Raw genomic sequence first — 23,883 nt, forward strand, 5'->3', positions numbered from 1 at the left:
GGAATGTAGAGACCGAGGGGGTGAGGTTTCCCTGGAACAGATTTCGACGCTGCACGCGCTTGATGATGGCTGCTGGTCCCTCTCAGTCCGAGCCGCTGGCTTCGCAGGAACTCAATGGCGACTTCAAGAAGCCAGGCTTGCCCTTGCTCCCGGCGGTGCGGGGCAAAGCCCCGGCCACCAATCCTTCAAACCCTGAGGAGGTAAAGAAGGAAGGGCCCACGGCGCTGCCGGACTCCGATTCCGCGGAGCCTGAAGACCCGCCAGCCCTGCTGGACAGCGGAGAGACTACGGGTCCAGCGGAGGAGCAGCCACGGTCCTCCACAGCGGCCCCTTCCCCTGGCGGCCCGGCCCGGGCTCCTCCTTACCGAGAACCTCCGTGGGGCGGCCCCGCCACGGCCCCCTACAGCCTAGAAACACTGAAGGGCGGCACCATCCTTGGCACTCGGAGTTTGAAAGGGATGAGTTGCTGTCTTTTCGGGAGGCTCGCTAGCTGCGACGTGTGCCTGGAGCATCCTTCGGTGTCTCGCTACCACGCTGTGCTGCAGCACAGGGTGTCCGGTCCCGAGGCAGAATGCGACGGCCACGGGCCTGGCTTCTACATCTACGATTTGGGAAGCACCCATGGCACTTTTCTTAACAAAACCCGCATCCCCCCCCGCACCTATTGTCGGGTCCACGTCGGGCATGTTCTTCGCTTTGGAGGCAGCACCCGGCTCTTTGTTTTTCAGGTAAGTAGAAAAACCTAGAATTGCAGTCTCTGGAGTGCACCCAGCTGCGTTCCTGAGCTCGTTAAGTTTTCACTAAGTTAGGAGATTGTCTCAGTCAGCGATTACAAAAGTGGAGAAATCTGGCTCCTCATCTCCAGACCTCTGTACACATTGCCATATTTCTGAAAGTGACTTTAACAATCAACTGTAAAAGAATTCTTTTGCTTGACCCATCAGGGACCAGAGGAAGACCGAGAGGCAGAATCTGAGTTGACAGTAACGCAATTGAAGGAATTGCGTAAGCAGCAACAAATGATGTTGGAAAAGAAGATGCTGGGAGAAGACTCAGATGAAGAAGAGGAAACGGATACAGCTGAAAGAAAGAGAAATACTAGTAGTCAAGATGATGAAATGGGCTGCACCTGGGGAATGGGTAAGGAATCAAAATTGCTGCCAGAGGTTAATATTTTAAATTCATTTCTACTAGTACGCTTAAATGTTTTTTGGTGTTTTTTTGTTTGGGGTTTTTTGTTTTTCTTTTTATCATACAGCTTTCATGACTCTTTGAGATTGATAGGACAAATACAGTTTGCACATTAGGTTACTCAAACTCAGATTTATTAACTTTTCTGATGCTAAAAAATTGAATTATGGGTACTATTGATTTCTTTTAATGTGTTTTACAGTGCACTCCTTTGTTCAAAAGTTCCTCAGTGTATAGTTTATTATTTTTAACCATTAAAATTTATTTAAGTACTGATTATTGCTAAAGGGGGTGAAACTACATTCAATCAAATAAAACAGAATGTTATTCAGTATAGGAGTTCTTTTGAATTTTTCATACTTTGGGTAAATACCCTGAAATGTGAAAATATCTAATCAGAGGAATAAATTGAATTTTCCATAACACCAGACATTTTAGAGGACGGGTATTCAGGAGCTAGGATTTTGAAAAGCTAGAAGATGGCCTTACTATGTTGTTGGGAAGACAGATAAATCTTATGAAATTACTTGTGGTAAGTGCCAAACAAAAGCTAGAAACCATTAGTATGCTAGGGTAAGGGTTCAGAGAAGGGAGCAGTCACTGAGGACCTAGACCTGCACTATCCAATATGGTGGTCATCAGCCACATTGGGAACTTACAGTGTGGCTAGTCCAAATTGACATGTGCTGTAAATGTAAAATACACACTGGGTTTCAAAGACTTAGTGTGAAAAAAGAATGTAAAATATTCATAATATTTTATGTATATTCCTTGATAATAATTTCACCTGTTTCTCTTTTTTGGTGTGGCTACTAGAAAATGTAAATTGCATATATGGCTTTCATTATATTTCTGTTGGCTAGCATTAACAGATCTTTGGGACAGTTTATAAGTTTATAAACAGAAGGGTTTTGAGCTGGGACTTGAAGGAAAGGAAAAGAAGCCCTTAAGAAGCTGAGCATTGGGGTGGTATTTGGGGCAGGGATTGATGATTGTAATGGAGTACTAAGTAGACCAGTCTGTTGGTGGATATGATAAGTATTGGGAAATTATACTGAAGACAAAGTATTAGACCTGGGTGTGAGAGAGTGAGAATGCTGGGCTGAGGAACTTCATTTTTTTTTTTTTTTTTACATAGAGAATGTGGTAGGTAATTTTGCTTTTAAAATATCAATACATATAGTGATGGAGAACAAAAATAAGGTGCCATGAAAACAAGTTTTAACTTGTCACACAATTTAGAAAACCTGAAGATGTTCATACTGATGGTCTTGTGGTTGTCCTCCTCCCCCCCACCCCCACCTTTCTTTTCATCACTGATAACTGTATCTTCATTCAGCCTGAAGGGATAATGGGTGTCATTCAGATAGTCTCTTATGTCTGATTGTCTTTTCTTTCCCGTATCCTGTAGGAGAAGATGCTGTAGAGGATGAGGCTGAAGAGAACCCCATTGTCTTAGAGTTTCAGCAGGAAAGAGAGGCCTTTTATATAAAGGATCCAAAAAAGGCTCTCCAAGGTTTTTTTGACCGAGAAGGTATGTAAACAGATTCTGACACTGCCAGTATAATGTATCCACAACAGGGTGGTTTTCCAGATCTTCAGGTACTTAGAAATGCTGTAATTTATCTGCTCTCCTCCTTGTTTAGTTCTTGCCTGTGTGGTCAGTTGCTTCAGGTTTATTTTGAAAATAGTAAGAATTTTGTTATTTTTTCACATCTTGGAAAAAAGGAAGTACTTTTGCCTGACTTCACCCCTTCTTCTCAGAAGATCCAGGACTGGGGTGGTGGGGAGATTGACCCAACTTCTTGTCATTTTTTTGTTTCTAATTCACCTGATCTTTTGTAATTCTTAACATAGATTTTCACTTTGTATGATTTAAAGAATGTTTCCACAGAGAATAGTTTCAGTAGAAATGCTTTGAGAGAACATCTATGTGTATGTGTGCACGTGTGTATGAGTGTAAATATATATATAAACTGCTTGCATTCTGCACTTAATATTTATGCTTCTAAAAACTAGGCAACCATGATAAATTAACACTAAGTCTACAACTTATAAGTGTGAAAGCTCCTATTTAGGGGACAAACCTGTGTATGGAGAGTTGTTTTGATTTGAGTTTGGGCTTTTCTCTGCCTCAAGCTCATTCTAATTTTATTATCAGATAATAATTTCTAGGAATTGGAAGTGAAATGCTTTGACATTTAGTATTCAATGTGGTATGAGAACTTTATATTCTTACTTAACCTTTGCTGTCTTTTCCCTTTGTATCAACTAGTAACTTTCAGATGCTATTAAAATTGTTTTGTCTTTCTTCCTTCCACAGGAGAAGAATTAGAATATGAATTTGATGAACAGGGTCATAGCACTTGGCTTTGCAGGGTGAGGTATGTTCTTTTCTCATTAACGTCCATTTATGGAAAGTGGTCAATTTCAGGTTTAATTTATGGTTACAGACAACAACCCAAAGATCAACTTTAATCTTAATTTTAGCCTATTCCTGAATTTGGACCTTGATAGTTTAGTAACACATTGGGGTTAGGGTGGGATGAGTAAAAGGTGGAAGGAAAAGATTTGAAGTCCAACCTTGGCAAGATAGAACAAAATGAACTGAGAGATTAAAAAGCCATCTCAGGGCTCCCCTGGTGGCGCAGTGGTTGAGAGTCCGCCTGCCGATGCAGGGGTTCGTGCCCCGGTCTGGGAAGATCCCACATGCCACGGAGCGGCTGGGCCTGTGAGCCATGGCCGCTGAGCCTGTGCGTCCGGAGCCTGTGTTGCGCAACGGGGGAGGCCACGGCAGTGAGAGGCCCGCGTACCGCAAAAAAAAAAAAAAAAAAAAAAAAGCCATCTCAAAAAATATGACTATTACCATAAGATATTAATTTTTTTCATGAGAATTGGAGCTTAGTGCCATGCTATAATTCCCCCCAAACCAATGCAGATTACCTGTGGATGATTCAACTGGAAAACAGCTAGTGGCTGAGGCTATTCACTCAGGAAAGAAAAAAGAGGCAATGATCCAGTGCTCACTGGAAGCTTGTCGAATCCTTGATACTTTGGGATTGCTGCGTCAGGAGGCAGGTGAGTACGTGGGAACACTTTTCTTTAAAAAAAAAAAAAAAAAAAGGAAAGAAGGAAGGGAAATTTAATACATAAGGTTACAAAACCTCTTTTTAGGGGGAAAATGTAAATCGTACAGAATTCTATGAAGTGAAAAGAAAAAATTCCCTATCTCCATACCCAAAAGTAACCATTGTTTACTTGTATTCTCCCAGACATTTTCTATAGATGTGTGTTCAGAAGTAGATCCTTTAACAAAAAAAACCACGCATACACAAATGCATTTATGTTACTTATAGTATTCTTTGGTGACATTTTAACATAAGAATGTATCATGGACATTACCCATGTCATTGCATTAAATTTACCTTATTTTTTAAAAATCTGTCTGGGTATATAATTATTTTTTATTCTAAAATTAATTTTATTGCAAATTAACTTACATATAATTTAAAACTACCAAAGGCTTATAACTAAATATACCTGTTCTTTGTCCTGCCCCTCCCCAATCTTCATCCCTAGAAGGCTTTTAACTCTTTCAATTATTTTTTCTGGCCTTTAAAAATATCCATATTTCTAATCCAGTATCTTATAATAACGTGTAATGGAATATAACCTGCAAAAAATCAAGACAAAACAAAAATGGAATCACTGTGCTGTACACCTGAAACTAATGCAGTATTATAAATCAACTATACTTCAATAAAAAAAGAATAAATGTTAAAAAAATTCATATTTCTAAAAAACATGAATATGCTATTATATTTTGATTCATTTAAACATTATCTATTGACTTAAATTAGTATTTGATATTTACAGGGTTACATTTATGCAAATATTAGTCACAACTGAGCAGTTTTATTTTTTTGTTGTTTTTCTAAATTTAATAATTGTGTATGTGTTTCATGTGTTTGATTTTTTTGGTACCTCGTACTCATTCTTCCCACACCTTTCAGTAGCCTTTCAGTTGTCTTTCTATATGGTCAATCACATTAAGAAATTTATCAGTTCTGACTGTTTTGGAGACATTTCTCCTGAAGAAGACTCTTCTCATTCTTTTAAGGATGACCACTCTCTAGGCCTGCTGCAGAACAGTCATTTGGGACTTCATTTGCTGTCTTCCTTGAGATTTCCTTTCTCATTCTCCAGGGATGGATTTTCTGTTTTGTGATTCTCAGATTCTCATGTTTCTTGGTTTATTCCCTTGTTTTAGTGGAGCACATCTTTCTGTAGTTTTGGCAGGATAGAAAGCTGGTACAACAATAGGGGGCACAGATATAATCTTCAATGGAGTTCACATCTTCCATTTTTCCTGATCTATTGTTGTTTTGGTGGACATCCTCTAGTGGATTCCTAAGAAAGGATATATAGCAAGTCAACTTTATTAAAACCTCCACTCTGAAAATATAATTGTTCTAGCTTCACTTTTGGTTAATAATTTGGCTGGGAATAGAATTCTGAATTGGAAGTAATTTTCCTTCACAACTTTGAGGGCATTGCTCTTACCTGACATCCAGTGTTGCTATCAAAGTCCTAAACTATTCAGATTCCTGATCTCTAGTATGTCATCTTTTTTTCCCCCCTCTCACTAGAAGTTTGTAAGTTTCCCTTTGTTCTCAAGGCTCTGAAACTTAACTATGATGTACCTTTCTGTGGGTATATTTTCATCCATTTCCCTTGGGTACTTGTTGGGTCCATTTGATCTGGAAATCAGTTTAGGAACATTTCTGGAATTGTGCCATTCCATCATTTCATCCCTCTGTTTTCTCTGTTCTCTGGAATTTTGTTATTTTAGATATTGAATCTCTTGGACCAATCATCTAAGTTTCTTATCTTTTTTTCCCTTCTCTTTTCTATTTGTATTTTTTGTTCTTTCTGGGATATTTCTACAACTTTATCTTTCTATCTTCATTTTGCTATCAAGATTTTAATTTCCAAAGCTCATTTTTGTTCTTTGAATATTCATTTTTAAAACATAATATCCTGTTGTTGTTCGTGGATTATTAATGTCTCATCTCTCTGCTAATCAGTTTTCTCCAGGTTGTTTTTTTCTTTTTGTTTATTTGGTATCTATTGTGCATGGTAGAGGTTTTTCTCAGATGTCATGTATTTCTTGGTTGTAGATACTTATATAGGGACAAAAAGTGTGGTTGGCAGCTTGGAATATATAGGTGGGGCTTGTTAAGTCTGAGGAACACTATACGATGATGTGGGTGGGCCTTTTGCTGGGGAACTCTCCATGTAAGTATCCTTAGATTTTCCTTCTTCTGCTGGCAAGATTCCCTAGAGAGTACTCTGCCAGTCTCCTGCATGAAGGGAGAGGACTGGCTGCCAGCATTCCTAGTGCTGCATGGTGGAGATGGCTGAGCGTGTTCTCAACGTTCAGCTTTTTTCAGGAGAGTACGTACCCATGTCCTCAATTGTACTAGTCAACCCATAGTTCAAAGACTTTCTGTCTTAAACTCTGTGTTTTTCCTGGGGGTGGGAAGGAGGTGAGTGCCAGGGAGAAGGATCTGTTTCTCAATCAGCTTTTACTCAGTCCTCTTTATTTTAGCACTACTATCCAGCCCCAGTTCCAGATCCTTTTGAGGATTCTGTAGTATAATCAGTTTGGTTCTCAGCTTTCCCCATTGTTGGTTTAGGATCCATTTTTTATTTCTGCTAAGTTAGTTTCCACTTACCTGTCTGCTTTTTAATTTCCAAAAATTTGGTGTCACTGTCCCCACTACTATTCTCCCTGTCTTTGTAGATTAGTGTCTTTAAAAAAAAGATCTCTTTGCTGCAGTTTTAGTGGAGTATGGGACGAGAACAAAATTAGATATGTGTGTTCAGTGTACCATCTTAACCTGAAATTATCAGGTTTATATTAATAAGGACTGTTTTGGTTGCAAATAATAGAAACCCGATTCAAACTAGCTTAGGGGGAAAGGCTATTGGCCGCAGAAGCTGGGAAGAGTACCTCACAGGACTGAAGGAAGAACTGCGTGAACCAGGACCTCAAGTTCTGGAAGCAGAACTTAGTGCTACAGAACCGGAACTCAGTATCACCAGGACACATACAACTTATACATGTGTATCTGTGAGTGAGTCTGTCTCATGAATGCATGGTTTTATTTTGCAGACAGATTCTTAACCCACACGGAAAAGAGGGATGCTTACAGCCCTGGATTTATATCTTCTCTCTTTAATAACCTCATTGGAAAGAGAGCCTCTTTTTCCCTGTATCTAAGTGTAACTATGAGGGAAAGATTCTTATTGATCTGGCTCTGGTCACATGACTACCCCTAATCCAGATGGAATGGGGGAGGAATTTTCTAGAGGAAAGGGGGTACTTTTAACAGAACAAGGGGAGTAAGATGACATAGGGTAGACAAAAAAAGTAATAGCTACCATAGTCCCCTGTAGGTGGGCTTTCTAGATTTTCATGGTTACAATGTTTCATTGATATGTATAGGATAAATTCCTTTAAGTAGAATTGCTAGATTAATTGCATCTTTAATGTTGACAGCTGTTGTAAGATTGACCATCAGAAAGATGGTGTCAATATGCATTCCAGCCAACTGTTTGAGAGTCCATTTCCCCATATCCTTACCAAATGAGGCATTATTAATCTTTTTATGTTTTTTCTAGTCTAATAGGTAAGAAGTGGTATCTCATTATTTTAGTTTGTGTTTTTTAATTATTAAAAAAAAGTTTAACATCTTTTCAAATGTTTGTTGGGCGTTTGTATTTCATTTTTTGTGAACTGTTTTTATTATTTTTAAAATTTTCTTTTGGATTATTGGTCCTTTCCTCATTTATCTTTTTTCTTTTTTGCTAATTGGTTTTTGAGAGCTTTTGCTCATTAAATAAATTAGCCCTTTGTTTTAACTTTTTTTTTTATTGTGGTAAAATATACATAACATAAAATTTACCATTCTAAGCATTTAAAAAAAATTTTTCTTCTTAAATTTATTTTTTGGCCGCACCACGCGGCGTGTAGGGTCTAAGTTCCCTAACCAGGGAGCGAACCCATGCCCCCTGCAGTGGCAGCATGGAGTCTTAACCACTGGACCACCAGGGAAGTTCCTAAGCATTCTTAAGTATATAGTTCAGTGGCATTAAATATATTCATGTTGTGCAACGTTCACTACTGTCCATCTCAGAACTTTTTCATCATCCCATTCTGAAGCCTTGTACCCATTAAACAGTAACTTCCTATTCTTCCTCCCCCCAACCCCTGGTAACCAGTGTTCTACTTTCTGTCTCTCTGAATTTGACTATTTTATGTACCTCGTGTAAGTGGAATCATGCAATATTGTGTCCTTTTGTGTCTGGCTCGTTTCACTTGTAGTAATGTCTTCAAGGTTTAGCTCTTTTTTTTTTTTTTTTTAGCTCTTTGTTTTTATATGTAGTTTGGCAGCTTGTTGAATCCTCTCTTTTAATAACTGATGGTGATATTTTAAGCTGCTTGTCTACTTGCCTTCTTTCTTTTTCTTTTTTTTAACCTGATTCATTATCATTTATTTTATCTACCTCTAGTATCTCGGAAAAGGAAAGCCAAGAACTGGGAAGATGAAGACTTTTATGATAGTGATGATGACACGTTTCTTGATCGGACTGGCCTGGTTGAAAAGAAGCGTCTGAACCGAATGAAGAAGGCTGGGAAGATTGATGAGAAGCCAGAGACCTTCGAATCATTGGCAAGTTTTATTTATAGAAATAGCTGTGGTAGTTTAATTTTTTAAATAAAATAATGTATTATTTAAATTTGTCTTATAATTTTTAAAGCAGTAGCATTGAAATCTAGTACTGAAGTATAATTTTTGTGATCTGTAAATTTGATGGTAACAAACAACTAGTCTTATCCAAGCTGGAAAAAAGTTTGGCTTGTTGCTAGAGACTATATCTATCTCTAGGTGGGTAGTGATCCATTAATGAGCATTCTTTGGATATGATCTTACCCCCAAAAAAAGAAACGAAAAAGTTCCAAATTGGGACATTCTGAGGTGAAATTGACTCTAGGCTTTTGGCAGCCAAGAATCGTGAAAGGAATTTTGAGGAGTGTAGTTTGGTAATACAGGCACACCTTAGAGATACTGCAGGTTCAATTCCAGACCACTGCAATAAAATGAAAATTGTAATAAAGTGAGTCACACGAACTTTTTGGTTTCCCAGTGCATATAAAAGGTATGCTATAGTCTATTAAGTGTGCAATAGCACTATCTCTAAAAAGACAATGTATATTTTCAATATACTTTATTGCTAAAAAATGTTAACCATCATTCTGTCAATGCAGGGTTGTCACAAATCTCCAATTTGTAAAAATGCAGTATCTGCAAGGTGCAAGTAAAGTAAAGCTCCATAAAATGAGCTATGCCTGTAGTTTTAAACAGTGTATCTTCCATGGAATTATCATAAGATGACCTGTATTTTCACTATATTAAGTAGTATTCAGAGCTTAAAACTTTATGTAACATCTATTGTTTTGATTCATCACTGAAAACAAATGCCTTGAGTTCTTTCTTATTTTTAAAAATATTTATTTATTTATTTATTGGCTGCGTTGGGTCTTAGTTGTGGCACGTGGGCTCTCTAGTTGTGGCTTGCAGGCTTAGTTGCCCCGAGGCATGTGGGATCTTAGTTCCCCTACCAGGGGTCGAACTGGCGTCCCCTGCATTGCAAGATCAATTCTTAACCATTGGACCACCAGGGAAGTCCCTTGAGTTCTTTCTTTTGGGTAAAATAAGGTCTGTGTTCTGTACATTCCTTCTGCTTAATTCTTGATTCTTTAATTCAGATATTTATTCAATTAGATTTAAATAAACAAATGAAAAATGTTAACTCCATGAGGAGCAGATTTAAATGGACTTCTGAATTAATCCTCTTAAAACTTGTCACAATAATTAAAATAAGAGGAGGAAGAAAAGGAAAGCTACCACATTTCGAAAGAAGAAAAACATTTGCTAACCCTGTTAATTTGGGTGTTACAGGTTGCAAAGTTAAATGATGCTGAAAAGGAACTCTCTGAAATTTCTGAGAGACTGAAAGCCTCCGGCACAGGTAAGGTAATGACTCATTAAACAAATATTTATTGAGCACCTACTGTGTGTAGTGCACTTTGCTAGGTACTAAGGCTACTTTGGTTAGTAAGATTTACAGGATATGGAGCCTTTCTAAGGAGCAGCATAGCATTTTAGAACTAGAAAGAACATTATAAATTATTTGGTTCAACCTCTTTATTTAATAGATGAGGGGAATGAAGCCCATTGAGGCAAAGTGACTTTCTAAGATCTCCCAGGTATAACCAGTTTCCTCATTCCTAATATCAGTAATGTTCTCTGTCCAGCTTTAAGTTAGTGACTTTTCTATGGAAACTTGGGCTGAATTTTAAAATATTTGGTGCCATCTTTCTAAACATGTATTATCCCTTTCTTGGACAGCTCTGTCAGAGTCACCATCTCAGGACTCTTTAGATGCGTTCATGTCAGAAATGAAATCAGGGAATGCATTAGATGGTGTGTCCCGGAAGAAACTTCACCTGAGAACTTTTGAACTGAGAAAAGAACAGCAGAGACTTAAAGGGTTGATAAAAATTGTAAAGCCAGCAGAGATCCCAGAACTAAAAAAGTAAGTCTTAGTTATACTTGGAATTTTAAATAAGCATGTTCACAAAGATAACATTTTGAATTATATCTTTATTTTTTTAGGTAATCACTATGGACTAGAAATAGACTATAAGAAACTCTTTAAAGCACAGAAGGCAGTGGTTTCATGGAGTAACTAAAAACCCAGTTTATTTGTGAAATTTAGACCACTACAGGATTTTTAAGGAAAACTGTATTGATTCCTGTTTCATTGGAGGGCTCTAAATTTTTACTTAATACTTTTAGTGCAGAGTAAACTTCTTTAAAGAGCAACATGCTCAAAAGGTTAATTTCCCTAATATATAAAGACCTATTCACCAGAGACAAATGGGCAAAGGATGTCAACTGAAAGGCCACTGAAAAAGAAATACAAATAACTCTTAACTATATAAACTCAACCTCACTCATAATAAGAGAAATACAAATACTACAATGTAATACCATTTTTATCTATGATTTTAAAATCACAGATGAAAAGATATGAGTACAGATAGTCATTTTAATGCCTATATCTGTCATTCTTAAGAACCAGTTGATAACTCTTCACTATATTTAAATACTTTTTAAAATTGGAATCTCTTCCTTAAAAAGGGGTAAAAGCATAATCCCCTGAAGTCGATCTTATTGTTAACTTTGATTTAGGGGAAATTATTGGAAGAGATTAACCCAAATCCATTTGCAGACATCCAGAAGATTTTTGAGTAATTTGTAAACAAGATTTTAAGAATAATTTTTCCCAGACGTGGCTAGTATTTATGAGTGAGTGAGTGAGTGAGTGAGTGAGTGTGTGTGTGTGTGTGTGTGTGTGTGTGAGAGAGAGAGAGAGAGAGAGAGAGAGAGAGAGAAATCCAGTCTTTCAACTTGACAATATTTTAAAATTGTCTTCTCTGTGGTGTCAACAAATTTTGAAAATGTTGAGTAGATGGTTGTAGAAGTAAGCAGCCCTCAATAAACACAATCCAGATGGGCATCTCAAAAACTGGTATTACCTATAGGTACGTTCACTCACTTATGAAGGTAGTTCAATATAGAAGGTTTCTTGTTTTCTTTAGGTCCGTGCTGTTCAGGACAGCACCCAATAGTCACATGCGATATTAAAATTAAACAAAATTAAAAGTTCAGTTCTTCAGTCAGTTGCCACATTCCAAGTGCTCAATAGCCACATGTGGCTAGTGGCTACTGTATTGGACAGCGCAGACAGAGAACATTTCCATCATTCCAGAAAGTTCTGTTGGACGGTGCTGCTTTAGGTTGTCAGTAGCGTCTATTCAGCCCCTCACCCCCGTGTACAAAACCTGTAACTTGATTCTGGGGGCATTGTATAGATGAGTATCTATCAATTGAGAGGCACCTCTGTTTACAAAAATGTAATGGCCAACCATTTCTGGAGCTCTTGGTCATCTGCACAGAAGATGTATCCCCAAATTACTAGCAGGTTTGTTCAAAGATTTATATGTAGTTTGGATATTTAATACAGTGATGCATAGATCAGTCTACAGAAGTCTATTTGCCGCAAATGATGTTTGAGTTACCTTACAGTGAGGAGGTAGATTAGCACTAGAGTTAGACTTCCTGGGTTTCATTCTCAGCTCTGTCAATTAGTCTTTGGGAATTTTAAGGCAAGTTATGTAACTTCTTTGATCTTCACTTTCCTCATCTGTAAATTAGAATAATGATGTTGCAAAGATTAACCGAATAGCACTTAGTAAAGTGCTGGCATATGTATTATCATTGTCGTAATTTTTACTATCATTGATATACTTAGCAACTATTTGTGACATCGTTTTTGTGGAGAAAAGGTAAAAGCTCAGGAGCCATAGCCCAGGTTAGACAAATTAACAGTGAATTTTAATTCCAACTGTGTAATCCTTTAATTTGCTAAGTCAGCCCTGAGAGGTGTTCTGAGCTAGAAAACATACATCAGCTTCCTCCAGAGCCTCCCCTCCTGCTGTCTGTGTGTCTGCCTTGTTCCTCCTCCCTTTCTTACTTTGGATACTGGCCTTCAGATGCTGTGTATTTTCTCCCTCCTCTTCTCACTTGAGGGTTGAACTTCTAAACTTCCTACCTAAGTCCACCCCTGCTCCACCCACAAGCAACTCTTGATTGTGATCCCATCTTCTACTTTTTCTTCTCCTTTGGGAGTCTTTGCATGTCCTCCAGGCCAGCCAAGCTATTTAATGGAGCTGAAAAATATCTGTGTTGCTCTTGCCTTTGCCTTTCCATGCTTCCTGACGCTTGTGGGGAAGGGATGTGAGGGATGTTTGACAGAGCGTCTTTAAGGCCAGGCAGGCAGGATTTCCTCTGATGGCCTCAGCAAGGCAGTGGGTCTGTCTCTGGTACAGAAGTGGGGTGAGGCTAGGCTCAAGAGCACCACTGAGGGGGTAAGACTTAGGTAAAAGAAGGCAGGAGTGGAAATGGGGCTTCAGGGTTGAGCAGCGTAGTCAGTTTCTTGTATGGGTCCCTGTGAGCCAGGAGGGCCAGTGCTGTCCTTATATTCCAGAAGGCAGGGTTGTCCTGTAGTCAATGTGAAGAAAGCATAGGGCTTTCTCCCCTCTTTCTCCTCATGCTATCTTGTCATTGTCACCGCTGACTACTCTCTGAATGTCTTGTCAACTCAACTGCCATCCTTTTTGTTTTGCTTTGTTCTTTTTTCCACTGCTTTTTTCTAATTTCTACAATCTCTTCTCTTTGCTCTTCCTCAGCTTTACCCTCATGTGCTTAACTTTTATAACTATATTCAGCCACTGAGAACATTGACAAGCTCGCCAGTTGTGGGGTCTCTCATTAAGTCTTTGTTGTTACTCACTACACAGGATATCCTGCCTCCTACACCCTTTACACATACTTTTTTTTTTTTAAACTTCTGTGCTCAGAGCTGTTGGTGTTTGGTTATGATAAGTGTGGCCTCCAGGTAAGTAAGTAAAGCACTGAGTCCTCTTCAGAGGTTGATGGCAAATAGGGCTTTACACCATGGATCCATCTCCTGCCATTTAGTGGGGATGGGGCATGCCTGTGTATTCTCCTTTGCCAGTGACCTGTGTACTGTAGGCATCGTTTTATTAATGTGAAGTCATGTAGCATGTTGTAAATTGCTAGACTAAGGTAGTATCCTTATCTTGCCCTTAATACCTCTGTGTCTGTGACAATCAGCAGTGTTGTCCATTCAAACTTTGCTGGCCTGAATACCTCTTTCTTATTCGTGTATGCATAAATGTTCACTTTGTGGAAAGTTTTGTGGTGCCAAAAATTTGTTTACCATGGTATTTTTTTTTTTTTTTTTTACCATGGTATTTTTAGATAAAACCTTGGCCTCACTGGAATAGATAATTATTCTTTCTTCCTAGAACTGAAAGTCAGGCTACAGATGGAGAAAACAAAGCTAAAAAGCTTACACTGCCTCTCTTTGGTGCCATGAAAGGAGGAAGCAAATTCAAATTAAAAACTGGAACAATAGGGGTAAGTTGTGGGTCAAGGTGTTAAAACTTTTAGCTCTTGAGTTATCCTGAGCTAATTTATCTCTTTTCTTTTCAAAACTCAGATGACTTATCCCACAGTCATGTTAAAAGGGGCTGTGGGCTTGGTATGATCACATCTTTCCCAGGACGTGGTTCTTGGATTTTTCTCTTCAGCCTAGGCTTATCAAGAATTGATGAATCGATTCATGTGAATCAATTTGCATGTAACCGATTTGTGAATTAGAATACCAGTTTATTAATTTGTGATCAATGTTGTGTTTAAGAAAGGGTCTCCTGTGGTTTCTGGGTTTGTTTGGGTTTTTTTGCTTTTTTTCCTGGTGGTTAGATGTTGTAATATTCAGAGTCAGCTAACACTTGGTAGTAACATAATCTCTACACCTGGTTCTGCCATATGGTTTTTCTTACTTTGTTTAATCCTTCCAACACCTTATGATGTGTGGGAATTATTACCGCCCACAGTTGAGGAGCAGGGTCAGAGAGGTTAAATTCAAGATCACACCATTGTTAAGTAGCTAGATGCAATCAAATCCAGGTCTTATATCTCTTGAGTTGTGATCTTTCTACTATCCTCTAATACTTCACTGATGTATGTTTTTGCTCTTTGTACATCCTTATTTATAGATTCAATTTTTAAAAGGTTTTCATCACCCCAAAGAGCATAACCTTATGTATTAATGTGCTAGGGCTGCCATAACAAAATACCACACATTAGGTGTCTTAAACAAAAGAAATCTATTCTCTCACAGTTCTGGAGGCTAGGAGTCCATGATTAACATGCCAGCAGGGTTAGTTTCCTCTGAGGGCTATTTCCTTGGCTTGCAGATGGCTGCCCTCTTGTTGCCTTGATGACCTCTTAACATGGTCATCCCTCTGTACACTTGCAACTCTGGTGACTTTCCTTCTTCTTAGAAGGACACCAGTCATATTGGATTAGGGCCCCACCCTAACAGCCTTGTTTTAACTTAATCAACTCTTTAAAGACCTTATCTCCAAATAAGTAACATTTTGAGGTACTGGTGGTTAGGACTTCAACATGAATTTTGGGGGGACACAGTTCAGTCCATAACACCTTGAATTAGGGTAAACTGTCCTCTGGTGGCAGAGGTCTGAAGTCCCAACCATGTGTCCTGAGTGAGAACCATGTGGTTTACCTGTGATGGAAGCTTTTCTGTGAGGTGGGGAGAGGGTATTTTAGTTAGAAGAAAAACTCTTTACTAAAAAGCTCTCCTTAGGATTACTGAGCTAAATCCTATGTTTAAAAAATGATATACCTAACATACTTTGGTACCTTCTTCCTATTCTTTAAGCTGTGATGAACTTTTTCTAATAATTACTTTTTTTTTTAAGATGTTGGGGGTAGGAGTTTATTAATTTATTCATTTATTTTTGCTGTGTTGGGTCTTCATTTCTGTGCGAGGGCTTTCTCTAGTTGTGGCAAGCGGGGGCCACTCTTCATCGCAGTGTGCGGGCCTCTCACTATCGCGGCCTCTCTTGCTGTGGAGCACAGGCTCCAGACGTGCAGGCTCAGTAGTTGTGGCTCACGGGCCTCGTTGCTCCACGGCATGTGGGATCCTCCCAGACCAGGGCTCGAACCCATGTCCCCTGCATTAGCAGGCAGATTCTCAACCACTGCGCCACCAGGGAAGCCCTCTAATAATTACTTTTATTGAAAGGTGTTGATTAGAATATTTGACCTTATTCAAGAAATTTCTTTTGCTTCAGGATCTGTTTTACTGATTTACATATCTTGTTTCCTTGAAATTGTGTTAAATCTAAAATGAAAAAGCTGCACAAATGATATATTTTTTAGAAATGTGTGTCTGATTTACTCCCTAGGAGATTTTTTAATGAATAAAGATTTGTAATGAATTTAATATCATGAGGGGTAACAGGACAGAATTCCTACAGCTGGTACTCAGTAAATCATACCTGGAATAAATGTTTTTGTTCCCTACAAGATGTTTCAAGTGTTTCATACTTCATGTTCTTTTGACCCTAGAAGGATTCATAGATGGATAATATTTCACGTGAAAGTCCTCCTTCCAACAAACTTCGGCAGGGTTGATCCGCCTAGAGAAGTTAGACATTCTGCTCATTTAGCTTAACCCCCTTGGAAAGATTTGTCTCTGTCATATTGTAGAACTGCTTGTTCATGGGTTTTTTTCCCTCATAGAAGTTACCCCCCAAGCGTCCAGAACTCCCTCCAACTCTAATGAGAATGAAGGATGAGCCTGAAGTAGAAGAGGAGGAGGAGGAGGAGGAGGAGGAAGAGCAGGAGGAGAAAGAAAAGGAGGAGCATGAAAAGAAGAAAATGGAGGCGGGGAGCAGTAGGCTGCAGCAGGAGATAGAGCCAGAAGGAGCAGTGCAGGAAACAGGTCCTCCCACAGATTTCACATGTTCTAAAGAAACAAAAAATCATGGTAATGTCTTCTTTCTCCTTCCTGTGCTATTCAGTGGGCATATACATTCATCGTGGATAGGTTTGAAAAAGCAAAGCCAGTTCTTGCCTGTGCATTTTGGCTTTGTGACACTTTGTGATGTGTGATACACCTGACTCTGTGGAAACATACTTTCCTGGTCTTTCTTTGATTGCCAGTCATTATTTATCCTCATTGTAAAATAAGGGCAAGTATTTCCAGTGTGTTCCAGAATTATGGACAGTTGAAAGCTGTGGAATCTGAAACCACAGCAGCTGTGGAACAGTCCTGAGCTGCTGCCACTCTGTGATTGGAGGGCAGTGGAACAGGGTGGATGATGGGGCCTGATTAGGTGGTCTCGGGGTAAGCCTCCCCTTATTCATTTCTCCCCTGTCCCTGAAACAGAGGCTAAACATAATTGTACCCACTGGTTGTACTTCTCAGGAAGCATCATGCCTTATTCATCTTTTTGTCTGTGGTACCTAGCAGAGAACCTGACATGTTGTATTCACCCACCTCAACGAAGGGCTGATGAAAAATATAAAAGAGGGAATTGATTAGTTTTTAAATATGTTTTCTTCTGATTATAAAAGGCACATATGTTCATTTTAGAAACTTCGGATCATACATAAAAGCCCAAAGAAGAAAAGGGGAATCTCCCACGCCCAGAGATTATTGTTTATCTTTTTAGTATCCTCTTAACCCTTGTCAGCTGCAGGGGTTATTTTCCTGCAGGTTGGCCAAACTGCTTAGCAAGATTAAGACTGCACAGAAAATAAGGAGCATGAGGAAAAGCAAAAAACACTGGCATTAAACGTGTATGGGAATGTATGCATATGGACTTCCAAAACAAACCAGGCAAGTCCATGTAAAAACACTAGGCCTGGTATGTAGACCTTCTCCTGAGTCACCTTCAGCTGTTTTAGACACAGAAAAGTTATTGTTTCCTCATCTGTGAGAAGTAAATCTTTTGTTTTTGCATTTTCCTTTGTTATTGGCACAATGCTTGGCCTTTTCAAAAAAGGAAAGCATCCTTTTTGCAGAGTCTAATCTTTGATCCACCCATTGTAAAGGTGTTACATAAACAGGTCAGTGGGGAGGCGAGCAGTAAGTACTGTATTTTTTTTGTTTAAGGGACCGAAGTAAATATGTGTGTCTAAAAATAGCAGATTTAGGGCTTCCCTGGTGGCGCAGTGGTTGGGAGTCCGCCTGCCAATGCAGGGGCCGCGGGTTCGTGCCCCGGTCCGGGAGGATCCCACGTGCCGCGGAGCGGCTGGGCCCGTGAGCCATGGCCGCTGAGCCTGCGCGTCCGGAGCCTGTGTTGCGCAACGGGGGAGGCCACGGCAGTGAGAGGCCCGCGTACCGCAAAATAAATAAAATAAAAATAGCAGATTTAAAAATTTGGTTTATAAGATACATTAATTAGTAAATCTGCAGCTAATTAGGGATTACTCCAGGCATTCATTAATTTATTAATAAAATAACATTGGGATTGTATTGTACATGCTATTTTATAACCTATTTTTTTCTATGTCTTAAAATAGTCTTTTAAAATGTGATTTTAATAAGGGGCAAAGTGGTCCATTACATGAATGTGCCATAATTTACTTAACTCCACATTATTATACATGTAAGTTATTTGTTAATTTTTGCTATTATAAACATACTTGTATATAATAAATCTTGGTGCTCATCTCTGATTATTTTCTTCGAATATGTTCCTTGAAGTAGAATTTCTAGGCCGAGGAATATGTACATTTTTAAGGGTTTGGTAAGTATTGCTAAAAAGTTTTACCTCAGAGTTGGCCAGTTTTTGAAGTGGAAAATTGGTGGTTCTCTGTTAGACCTCTGGAGACACATTTACTATTGAAAACCTTATTAAGGTTAGTTGAAGCTAATGATAGTAAAAGTGGATGATTATGTAGGTACTTAGCTTTTCTTGCTTTTGATTTGTTTTCTTGGTTCCCCACCACGAATTAAGTAATACGATATGCTTTGGTTCTGCATTTTATAGAAAACATGTCTCAACTCAGCCAAGTGGAACAGAATAAAGGTTACCAAGAGATTAGTGAGACAGCTGCATCGTGTGAGGAACCCTCAGGCAAGTAGCACAGAGACTCCACTGCTGCTCCACACACAGGCAGCCAACTGGTGTCACAGAGGAGGGGGTGGCAGCTGACCTGAGAGGCGCAGACACTGGGTAGATGCTACTGCCAGGGCTGTGGACAGAGTTGGAATATATGAGAGGTTCATGTTTGGTGCCATCCTGTTTGCCTTTCTTTTCCTCCTCTGTCTCCTGGGTTTCCCCCCCTGACCCCCAAAGCACCTAATGCCTTCATGTTTCCCTCTGGCCATGCAAAGCTCTCTACAATTTTACATCTCCCAGGGTTGAATATGTGCCTATCATGGGGGTGATTCCAACATTATTAAAATAAATTGGTTGAAAGGATGGGCTATTAAAAGGACTGTTTTTTTCCGGTTTTCTACTGCTTTTAACTGTAATGATTAAATTGTAAAATAGTAAAGTCAGCCCCATTTTCCTTTACCTTTTCGAAAGGTGTGATTAAATTTAGGCTTAGGATTTGAAAACTAAGGTTATTAACGAAGGGACAGTTCTCTCTATATAGTCTTTACAGTAGTAGAAGGAATTTTTGAGAATTAGATTGTGATGTTTTTTTCAATAATTATAATGCTCTTTAGGGAGGAATTTTTCTTTTCCATTTTATTTTTCTGAAATAGCTATTGCCTCTTTTATTTTTTTTCTTTTTCATAAATTAGCATCAAAGAATGAATATGAGAAAAGAAGAGATGAATTGAAGAAAAAGAAAGCTCCTGGTGTAGGCAAAGTAAGTGCTTTAGTCATCATCTTCATTTCTCTGAAAGTAAAAATGAACCCCTTTGCCATGGGCCATGTCCAGAAGAGTGAATCCAGGGATTATCTTAGCAGAATTCCCAGCTGCCTGCTACCCTCTCTTCTAGAAATCTGGGCTCTTTTATTTGTATTTTTGAATTTTTGGATTCTCTATTCTTGTCTCTATCTGCTCTGTTCTTTATAATTGCTCAGATACCTCTTTTATTAATTTGTGAATCTTTCTTCATATCCTAATATGCCATACAAAGACATTTGAATAATATATTATTTTCCTCTTTTTATTACACAAAAGGTAGAATGTAATATACTGCATGCTACACTGTGATTTTTTTTTTTTTTTTTTTTAACCTGTGGTGGAAATCATTGTCTATCAGTGCACTGAGAGCTTCCCACTGTGTGGGTGTACTCTATCGACTTCATTTTTTTGGGGGGTGTCTATCGATGGACACTTGGGTTCTTTCTAGTCTTTTATTATAACAGTGCTATAATGAATAACCTTATGTGTATATAATTTGTATGGATACTGTAAGTTCCCAGAAGTGGAATTGGTGTCGGGAGGTCCCTAAGACCACCCTTAGGCTAGGTAATTCACAAGAAGCCTCACAGGACTTAGCATGTGGTGGAACTTACAGTTGTGATTTATTACATCACAAGAATAGTAAGCAAAACCAGCAAAGGGAAAAGGAACATGGAGTGAAGTCCGGGGAACCAGGTACAAGTTTCCAAGGGTCCTTCTCCAGTGAAGTCACATAGGATGTGCTTAATTCCCCTCACAAAGAGTGACAACTTGTGAAACCAGGAAAGCTCATTAGAGGCTTAGTACCCAGGATTTATATTGGGTACTGATCACATAGGTATACCCTGCCTGGCATCTACCCAAATTCCATTGTCCTAGGAGGAAAGCAGGTGTTCAGCATAAACCACATTGTTTTTACGAACAGTTTTGGCCCAGTGGGCCACTCTTTGTCAGTTAGGGTAGTGGGAACCCTCTTGAAATCCAAGTTCCCAGATGGCCACCAACAAGCCTTTCAAACAGGCCTTTCAAAGGATAGCAGTCAGGCTTGCTTTGTTAACTCTTCTGCACCTGAGTCAAAAGGCAAATGTCAAATTGTCCTCTGTGGAGGTTATATCATTTAGAGTCACACCTGTCTTGACTGCCTCTTGTAGAAAAAACATCACTCTCACTGGCTGAAAATCAGCTTGTTGAGGCTTTGTGGAAAAACAAGATTCAGGGAGAGAATGCTCCCCCATTTTTGGTTACTTATGTCAAGATCATTAGTGGAAGCTGTTCTCTCTTAATTTTTGTTTGCTCACGGGGATAGGGACAATAATTCTTAGAGTTAAAATTCTTTTGAATAAAATAACCTATCTGTTTTTGCAGCTTCCACTGACACTTTCCTCCAACTATCCAGAAGATGATCCAGATTACTGTGTGTGGGTCCCACCTGAAGGTAGATGGTTTTTACTTTTCTTTTCCTCTAATATTTATTTATTTAGGTTTCTGAATAGGTAATATATATTTAAGGTTCAGTATAAGAACATTACAAGAGTATGTAGTGGAAAAGTCTCCCTTCTGGGTAGATTAAAGGATCTAAAAGACATATCAACCAAATATAATTTGTGTATTCTGTTTGGATCTTTATTCAAACAAACAATTATTAAAAAAAATTATAAGCCAGTCAGATAATTTTGAACACTAGCTAGATATGTGATGATACTAGGAAATTATTGTTAATTTTTTTTTAAAGTGTGAGTGATACTGAGTTATGTTTTTTAGAAAAAGTCCTTGTCTTCCAGGAATATGTACAGAAGTGTTCACAGATGGAATGATACCTGGGATTTCCCTTAAAATAGTCCAGTGGTGGAGGATGAGGGAAGATAGAGGAGAGGCAAGAGATAAAGCAGGATTTGCCACATGTCAATCATGGTTAACGCTGGGTGCTGGGTACATGGAGGTTCATTATATTTTTCTCCTTACTTTTACATGTATTTTAAATTTTCTCTAAAGTGAGGGGAAAAAAAAGTCTTCTAGCTGTGCTTTAGCTACTCACTTTTTTTCTAAAGATAACCAAATATCAGTTTCTTATGACTTACATATATAATGTAAAATGCCTATGTAAGCAATAAAATACATAATATTTCATCACTTTTTTTACACAAATGGAAGCATATTCTATACCTTACTGTTTTGCACTTAATAATATATGGACATCCTTCCATAGCTACTTATAGATTTCTTTTTTTCTTTTTTTTTTGTAATGGTAGCATAGTTCTTTTTTATAGTATGGATATACCTTTATTTATTTAACCAGTTTCCTCAATGAATATTTGCTGTGTTTCCAGTCTTTTGCCATTACAAACAAGTCTGCAATAAGTAACCTCTAATATGTGTAGTTTTGCAAGTGTAAAGGTGTACTTGTAGGAAAAAATTCTTAAACGTCAACATGCTGGATCAGAGGCTACAAACATTTTTAAGAGACCTTAAATTGCATTCTATAGGGATTATACTAGTTTATGTTCCTACTATACCCTCAAGGCAATATATGAGATGCTTGTTTTCCCATATGCTTATCACAGGTTGCTTTTTCTATGGATTGGGTTTCTAATATACTAATGATAGAAATTTAGGTACTAAAATGCTTGCTTTTTGTCTGCTTTTTACTCTGATCTAGGCCAAAGTGGAGATGGCAGGACCCATCTTAATGATAAGTATGGCTATTGATTGCTTCCGAATCCTAAAGGAAGACCTTGTGGACCATGTGACATGGGATATTTAGGATAATATATCAAGTTGAATGTCCAGAGAAGGAGTTCAGATGATCATTTGTAAAATCTGGTGACTGGCCTTTTCTTCTGTGCTCTTGGCTTCCTAAATTTATCTACCCATCTGATTCTTTTGAATTTGCTATTTATGTTTAAAAGTGTTTGTGTATGTATGTAAAAAGGAACCGTATATTTTGAGAATTAGTAAAGTGAGAGACATGACTCTGTTAAATGAGAACTTGAAGATGTCTCATGTTTATTTAAGGCTACAGTGTCTGTCTTAAGCTTTAGGGACTACGCTTTTACTGAGCAATAGGGTGCTTCTGGCAATTAGGCTTTAGGATTCACTGGTAATTGCCTCCTCAAATAAGTGTTGAAATATGAGGTCATGCCAGGGTGTAACCCTGAGTGTCTATGTCATTCTTGGAACTAAAAAGATATCTACACACTGGGGGCTTCCTACTCCCTCGCACTATAATCCTCCTGCCAGGTTTGAGAACAGACCCTGACTTATGAGGACACAGTTCAGGACCACAGCACACCTCGTGCACTCAGGCACTGATGCTGATAAAAACTCAGTTCTTTGAAAATCCTGGACTCTGACCAGTTAGGTTAGTCACTCCTCCTCTTGTGGAAAGGTGCAGATAAGGTCACAAAATTAAAAGCTGGATGTGTTCTGCCCACTGTAGGGTTTCTCACCTCTGTAGAGAGGGGAATAAACGTTCCTTCCTCCCTGGAAACATGAAGAAATGAAGAATATGTCTTATTCCCACCCCGTCCCCCACTTCCCATCATCAGTGCCTCACTTCCACAGGAAAGGAAAGCCTAAGAGTGGAAGCAAGGTGGAAAACCAGTGGATTATGCTGGAGGCAGACATAGTGAGCAGGCAGGAGAAAGGCTGTGGCCCAGCGAGAGGGAGTGGATGAGGATGATGCTTTCCCAATATGGATTATATGGGATGCATGAGGTGGGCAGGAAGCAGTAACAAGAAACTTCAGTTACCCTAACAGATGTCTGTTCTACTAAAAATAAGTCTGATTTCTCAAAAAACAATACCAGTATTGGCATTATGAGAAACTATTATTTTGGACTTCATTTAGACCAACAGGGAAGAACTTGTTGATGATGTAAGAAGTGACAGGAATTCGGGAGCAGAGTGTCTGTGCCACCTTGGATCAAAACCACGGACTGAGGTCTGAGCCAGATCAGTGGTCTTCAAAGGTGAAACTCCTGATTCAAACAGAATTGTATGTGGAACCCTAATACTTGAACAGGTAAAAAATATGCCTGCTCTGGTTGAATTGAGTTGGGGATGGATGGGGATTGGATGTACACACACATATCTGCATGCATACAATCCTCTCCTCCTCACTCTGCCCTCACAGTGACCTTGAGGAATCCTAGGGACTACACAGAGCATCGTCTGCTTTAGGAAGGCAGATATCTAAATGTTGTGGGAGGGGTAGGTATGGTCCTGTGTC

At 38.8% G+C, this 23,883-nt stretch overlaps 1 protein-coding gene across 1 annotated transcript; it reads left to right on the top strand.

The window, feature by feature from the left end:
• Nucleotides 1-62: 62 nt before the first annotated feature.
• Nucleotides 63-22,725, top strand: SLC4A1AP (solute carrier family 4 member 1 adaptor protein; the record flags this gene model as incomplete). The annotated part of the gene is made up of 14 exons (XM_082672436.1): nucleotides 63-728; nucleotides 945-1,140; nucleotides 2,603-2,725; nucleotides 3,515-3,575; nucleotides 4,130-4,269; nucleotides 8,770-8,930; nucleotides 10,221-10,290; nucleotides 10,671-10,857; nucleotides 14,219-14,330; nucleotides 16,524-16,770; nucleotides 18,782-18,868; nucleotides 19,546-19,613; nucleotides 21,021-21,090; nucleotides 22,312-22,725. The coding sequence occupies 14 exons, from the start codon at nucleotides 63-65 to the stop codon at nucleotides 22,359-22,361; spliced, it is 2,238 nt and encodes a 745-aa protein (XP_082528562.1). The 3' UTR covers nucleotides 22,362-22,725.
• Between the last annotated feature and the right edge of the window lie 1,158 nt (nucleotides 22,726-23,883).

Source organism: Grampus griseus (assembly GCF_964374135.1).
Source record: "Grampus griseus genome assembly, chromosome: 15".
Lineage (NCBI taxonomy): Eukaryota > Metazoa > Chordata > Mammalia > Artiodactyla > Delphinidae > Grampus > Grampus griseus.